General features: G+C 42.3%; 1 protein-coding gene across 1 annotated transcript; it reads right to left on the reverse strand.

The window, feature by feature from the left end:
• Window positions 1–245: 245 nt before the first annotated feature.
• Window positions 246–6,020, reverse strand: LOC119330157 (chaperone protein dnaJ 16-like). The gene is made up of 12 exons (XM_037603272.1): window positions 5,551–6,020; window positions 5,048–5,171; window positions 4,889–4,971; window positions 4,696–4,807; window positions 4,517–4,621; window positions 2,246–2,296; window positions 1,637–1,723; window positions 1,444–1,552; window positions 1,216–1,364; window positions 1,065–1,118; window positions 702–988; window positions 246–599 (listed from the first exon to the last, which is right to left on the reverse strand). Exons 1-11 carry the CDS (start codon window positions 5,709–5,711, stop codon window positions 710–712), a joined length of 1,314 nt encoding a protein of 437 aa, XP_037459169.1. The 5' UTR covers window positions 5,712–6,020; the 3' UTR covers window positions 246–599; window positions 702–709.
• Window positions 6,021–6,696: the final 676 nt, after the last annotated feature.

Here is a 6,696-nt window from a genome sequence, read left to right on the forward strand (position 1 = left end):
TCAGTTTTTATATTCAAAATTCCCCACAAATTTTCACGACTGGATATTTCCAAGTGTTCACACGTTTCTTGGCCTGCTGTGAGATATTAACCAAGCTCTGTACTACCTTGTGTCTTTGTTTATAATACCATATCATGTTAGGTTGTATAACCTTGTTCTAAATGTTTTTCTTTCTTAACTGCATCATTTTTACTTGTGAATTGTGGTTATTTGAATATTGCTCATACTTTCCAGTAAACTATAAATGAATTCATGGAGGGGGAAATATTGTGTTTAGTTAATTACACATCAGGATTCGAAAGCGGGGAAAGAGATAATGTGCAACAGAGACGAGATAACTAATATTTACAACTGATTACACAGCCAATGAAATCAAAATTGACATTATCACACTCAAGAATATGGAACTGGACTACGGTGGCAGCACCCTTAGAAGCTACGAGTGCTCGTGCCTCGTAGCCATACATCATATGAACTCAGGGTTGCACCCAATCTTTGCAGGAAATATAATAGACAACACTAAGGAAAAAGGTAATGGCGAATGAGTTCTTCTGGGGCAGTCAAAATGAAAATAGTTTGTATTTCACTTGTAAGCTTACCTACAGAAACAGCATAAAATGTGAAATATTAGTACTGTGGTGCAGAGGATGATTCACAGCAGAATAGCACGGCTGAAGAAGACTAGGTTATTAACTTATTACCATTATGGTCAGCATGGCTTTCTCCTGTCAACTTTGAAAGGAATGTTTAGCCATCTCTTCCTTGGGAACCGCTCTTTGGTTTTCTTATCACTCGAGTCGTCATCTTCGCTTCCGCAGGCTTCCATGTGCTGATCCTTCACTTTCTTTTCTTTCCTCTGGTTTTTTTCTTCATCATATTTGAAAGAAGGTGATGATTTAGATTTATTCCTGCTCGAAGTCCGTTTTAGAGGTGGATTGTTGGTATAGGATGCATGGATTACATTCCTTTCATTAAGAAGCTCATCAATCTACAGAAGGCCACGAATACCCAGATCAGACCATCATAAGAAGCAAAATGAGCTAAAGCATCAGAACGGAACATACCATTTGCATTTCTTGTGTGTATTTGCTAGTCATTTCAGTGAACTTTGCCAAGACCTGCAAATTGTGTTGTTTAAGAATGTAGCTCTTCCATGCTAGATGTGCAAAGAAAGAACCTGATAGAAAATAAATGTAAAGAAAGGTGAGCACATACTTCACGGTACTCTGTCTCGAATTTAGACAGCTCAGCTCTTTTTGTAAGTATCTTTGCCTCCACACTCTGTAGCTTCTCCTTTTCAGTAGGGAAAGATTCAGCGCAGACAATCTCTATAGTATATGTTGCACTTTTGAAGAAATTGTCACCTGAATTAGGAATCTGAGTTTAGGATGTCCCACACTGACTAAGTTAATGAACACCACAGCAATCAATAAACAACATTACCATAGACGGCAAAAAAGTGGGTTCCTGGTTTCAGTTCATTAATGTCACATGGTTGGAAACTATCCAACCTTTTAAAGAATGCACTATCAGGATCCTTCGCAGCTGGTGCCTGAAAGTAACCGTAGCTTAGAAAGGTGGAAAATTTCATCCAATCACTTGGATAACCCAAAGAGAAGAACTTTAGTAAACTCACTGAGTTATTTTGCTCAAAACGATACACGGGGAACCCAAGAAAGTACATTCCTGCAGAAGAAACTTTGCTGGATTTTACGCTATCTTCCTGCAGTAAGCTGCATGTTAGTCAAACATACTCAAGCAGCAACACATCACAAATCTAAACACAACAACTGTTCTAGCACACTTGATAAACGGAAGCTCATCCAAGCAAATATTTGCTACTTTCGCGGCATTGCAGTTTAACAATAAATCTACCAGACAAAAACATACAAATCCTTAAACTTGCTCATGTCAAGTTTAGTACTAATACTGTAATACCACAGGTAATGTGGTATTTCATATTGTCATACTTTAAATAATGCTCCCTCCGTCCCAAAATAAGTGTCTCAACTTTGTACTAACTTTGTACTAAGCTTGAGACACTTATTTTGAGACGGAGGGAGTAATCATAAATTCTTAAGATGAATAAGGCAATTCACAAATCATATTGCTCGGAGTAGTATATAATAGTGATGCACTGATGCTTGACTCCTCCAGCCGATTTCAATTATTTAAGTTATATATGAATAAGCATTCCTTTTAGTATCAATGGGAAAAAGGAGAGAGATAAGTTTGGTATATGTACCTGCAGTGCAAGGCTCAACCCACCATTTTCTTCGAGCTCAAAATAAAGCAGCTGCAATTAAAGAAAAAAAAACAAAGTCATATTTTATAGAGGCCCAAGTAAAGGAAAACATTGTGAAATTTGGAGCGCTTGAAACATCCATCGAATAGAACATGCACTAAATGCTTAAACTATGACAGACATAGCATGATAAAAAATAGCACAACAAAAAGAACTCATCTCATAAAAATTGCATAACCTCAGAAAAACAGGTTTATACAACAACAAAAAAGTTACACTGGGGTACAATACAGTGGGATAATATTAGGGATTTGTCAAATATATTCATAGAACTGTTTAATTCACTCGCTACTTTGTAGATGTACATCACACTTCCAATAAAATTATGGCTTTGACAGAAAAGGGCCACCATATAGTGATAAGTTTATGGGTTAACTCGTATCACAGCGTAGACAATAGCTGTCTCTATCACATCATGGTTGGTTAATGCTAGATACCATCAGAATGGGGTTCCCCCTATCAATTTATAAACACTGGCCTGCATACTCCATACTCTTGGATGTGAGATGTCTTGGGCCCTCCCTCCCTGCCTCTTGAGAGTCACAGCACATGTGTCAATGCATATTAGTTATAACGTGGTAGGGCAAAACTATTTTTTATCACCTAATAATATGTTAGACAATTCTGACTTTGGGCATAAAAATAGTGTGATGTGGGTTGTGTATTTGCTTTGCCATGTTGGATTTTGGGTGATCTGGAAGAAAGAGAACTCCAAAGACAACCCAAGCCATCTCTTACGTAGTTACGTCTACGGGCACAGAGCGTGTGGGCCAATTTTCAGTGTTCAATAGAGTAAACCATTGTCTCTACCACTTTAGTGGGCTCATGGCTGACTAAAATATTGATATGAGATAATGTGGAGCCTTGGCAGACACAACTATTATCTCTGCTATGGGAGATGCCCTTATATGACTCCTTTCTGCTATTTGTTGAATATTAACATTCCAATTAATCTAGAGTAGTGAATAAACTATTACCCCTACCTACTACTAATCATACGCAACTAGTAGGACCACCCACATTGCATTCTACGCACTCAATCTACCCACTGGACTTCAAGCAAAAGGTCAGTTTGTCTTTTTCTTTCATTTGTGACAACCAAAAGCAATCTGGTGAACAAAGGGCCTGTTTGGTTGAAACCTAAGAGTACCTAAGCATGCCAAACATTTTTGGCCTAACATGGCTAACTTGTGGCTAAGAATGATGAAGCTGCCACTTGGCTTGACCAAGTGATCTTGTGAAACCTTCATAGATCTATGACTCATGAGACCTAACTACAGCAAAAGGTTTGGCATGCCACACACCTAAGTTATGGCTACAAACAAAAAAGTTGGCTAAGGAGAGTGGCAAAATTTGGCTTCCAGCCAAACAGAGTGCTTTAGTCAGTCACACAGTGCACTTAAGAAAGTGAAAACGAAGAGTGCAAACTGAAAGAAAAGGAAGAGTTGGCAGTACTAATATGGCTGTAGTTCAATCATTGTAAAAGAGGAGAGCCAAATGTTTACTTCATGGAATCTTACAAGAAATCATACATTCTCCACGACACAGAAACAAAGAGTTTCACAAAAAATTGCCTAACAGGAAACGGTACTCCTAAGAACAATTGGTACAAATTTAGAATTCGCGCATACCAGGACCAAGAGTAGTGATATACTACATCCGATCCAAAATGCAAGTCCCCTTAGAACTTCATCAGCCAAAACAATTACTAGCATCTAAAACATCAGGTTAATATTACTATTTATCATGAAATATACTTTTATAACGTATAACCATTTATTGTGGCAACATGCTTGCCCAGGAATTTATGGTCTAACCTACCATCGTCAAAATTGTGCCATGTCCTATATGACTTAAATTTTGGATCTGATAAAGTAATTATTACACATATGAATATGCATTTGCATCCAATCCACCAACCAACACCATGAAACTTGGCTAGTGCTAATGCGAAATTAATTCATGTAAATCTCATTAGAGCCTGGTCGAATAAACCTACCAAAAATATATGGCATATATAAAAATGCAAGATAAGTAGTGTACCATAAATTCATGTAATAAAGAAATAATAATTGTTGAACACATGGAAAATGTAGGAAGAAAGGTATACAACTAGAAAACTTGACAAAAGCAAACAAAAACATACACATCCATTTAGTGAACTTAAACAGAGGAAATAATGGGAAAGGTAATTTGCTTCTGAAAACCAACCTTAAATTTGCTTTTTTCAGTTGAATGCACACGGCAAACTAGCCCCTTCTTAGCTTCTTGTTCTGTGATGTCTATAGAATAAAAATGAGCTGTTTGCTTTTCCACCTGGACACATGCAACAACTTAAGTCTTACTAACATGGAAAAGAAAGATCACATAATGGACAGCTAGTTGCCAACCTTCTTGCGCACAGAGTTTCCTAGCTGGAGCTGGGAAACCACAATAGACCCATTTAATGCTTCCTCCAAAACGGTTGCTGAAACAGTTGTCTTAATTGGTACACCAAGCTTGCTGCACATATGTGCCTTAAATCAAAACAACAGCAAGGCTAGCAAATTACTGGAGGAAAAATGTAACATTTAGAAAGTGTACCTGAAAATAGCTGCAAACATGGTGTTTACGGTATTGAGACTGGATAGGTCCAGCTCCAATTCCTGGCTATCAGTTTCGATGGCCTGAAACATCGTGCAACAGTTACCATACCATGTTCAGATAAAATGGTTAACACACACCGATTCATCAGTTGATTACCTCGAATCCTGACGTGTCGTACTGCCGCCTTTTATGGGGATCCGAGAGAATGCTGTAAGAAAAGGTGACTTCCTGGAACTTGTCTGATGCGACAGGGTCATCAGCATTCTTATCCGGATGGTACCTGCCGAAATTTAGCAGTAACAGCAACGCTGAAATCAGTATGTACCAAGGGTCATCAGATTTCTACATCAAGCTATCACTACATGCACCAACAAACGTTTAGAAAAGAAAAAAGTGGCCCCCAACCGAGACTGGAAAGAAAAGCCTAAACACGCAATTGGTGACAGACGTAGCTGAAAACTTCACTAAACAAGCACACGCAAAGGTGCCTAAATGATGTCCAAAATGCGCACTGTTCCGCGCACATACGAACGAAACCTCCCACCTAAACACGGACACGGCCACACCAGTGTGGTGAGGGAAAAAAAACAACAAACAACAGCAGCAGCAGCAGCACGACGATAGCCCGAATCTGAGACAGAGCCGGCGAGCGGCCTTACTTGAGCGCCATGCGGCGGAAGGCGCTCTTGATCTCCTGGTCGGTGGCGGTGCGGGCCACCCCGAGCACCTCATACGGGTCCTTCCTCTGGGGCGGCGCCGCGGCCGCCGCGGCCGAGTCCCCCTTGTCCGACTTGAACGACCCGAACCTCGACCCCGCCATGGCCGCGGCCCTCCTCCTCCTCCTCCGCTGCAGCACGCACCGGCCGCTTCCAAACCTCCACAATCCCAGCCGCAGCAGGCGTGGGCTGTGAGATCTCGTCCCCGCAAAACGTCCCGGTCACGCCCCGCCCGACGCGCGTGCCGCGAGCGGCAGGCCGGAAGGGGAGGCGGCGCGGCGGGATAGGGTCACAGCCCCCTCCCCGTCGCAGCGGCGGCGCGCCCCGCTAGACGTCGGCTGTGCGGGATTCGAAATAGAGGGCGAGGCGAGGCGAGGTGGCGAGGGAGGCCGGCAAAACGAGGAGGGAGGGCCGGAGAGCGAGTGAGGTGGGTGGGGGAGGTGGCGTCATATTAGGTGTGTTTCGTGGTGGGGCCCGGCGCCCAGTGGGGTTGGTGCATCCGTTGTGGGGCCAGGGTGGCGGTGGAGGGGGGCGCAGGCTGGACTGACTGAGCCGAGCGTTGGCTCTGGCTGGCGGTTAACCGGTAGTGGTAGGCCTCGTGCGGCCGTCGGCTGCTCCTGCACGTGAACGGCAGTTGGATCAGGGTGCCCGGGATAGCGGCTAGTTAAGGCGGGCGCCGGCCGGCCGGCCGGCCGACGTTTTCTGCCCGCCGGCAAGATCTCCAGCTTTGAGTTTTTCCTCTGTTCTTCTCAGCTTTGAGTTTATCCTATGTTTGCTCAGCCCGACGCATCCACACATCCCTAACTTCATCATTTGTAGACACCGCAAAGATTGAAAAAATCACTATGGCACCGTTAAACATTCCACAATATTTGCGATATCTATCGGGTTATTGCACATCTAAGTGAGTGAATCAAGCATAAAAGGAAAAAAAGAACAAAAAAACGTCCCCATGAATCTCAATGTAAGATCAATAACATAGGAATTAGATGTGCAATACTTATGGCACATCTAGATGTGCTTTAGCAAAACAGATATCTATACCCTAGTATTAAGGATGGAAATTTTCATAATTCTCCATACATCATC

The sequence above is a fragment of the Triticum dicoccoides genome, chromosome 7A (assembly GCF_002162155.2).
Source record: "Triticum dicoccoides isolate Atlit2015 ecotype Zavitan chromosome 7A, WEW_v2.0, whole genome shotgun sequence".
Taxonomy (NCBI): Eukaryota; Viridiplantae; Streptophyta; class Magnoliopsida; order Poales; family Poaceae; genus Triticum; species Triticum dicoccoides.

What these genes read in the sequence shown, in the direction of transcription:
- LOC119330157 (XM_037603272.1), bottom strand. Translation starts at nt 5,711, where the DNA reads ATGGCGGGGTCGAGGTTCGGGTCGTTCAAGTCGGACAAGGGGGACTCG. An exon ending in CTGAAAAAAGCAAATTTAAG is followed by an intron (nt 2,297 to 4,516) that starts GTTGGTTTTCAG and finishes CTTTAATTGCAG; the next exon opens with CTGCTTTATTTTGAGCTCGA. An exon ending in CCACTTTTTTGCCGTCTATG is followed by an intron (nt 1,365 to 1,443) that starts GTAATGTTGTTT and finishes TTCCTAATTCAG; the next exon opens with GTGACAATTTCTTCAAAAGT.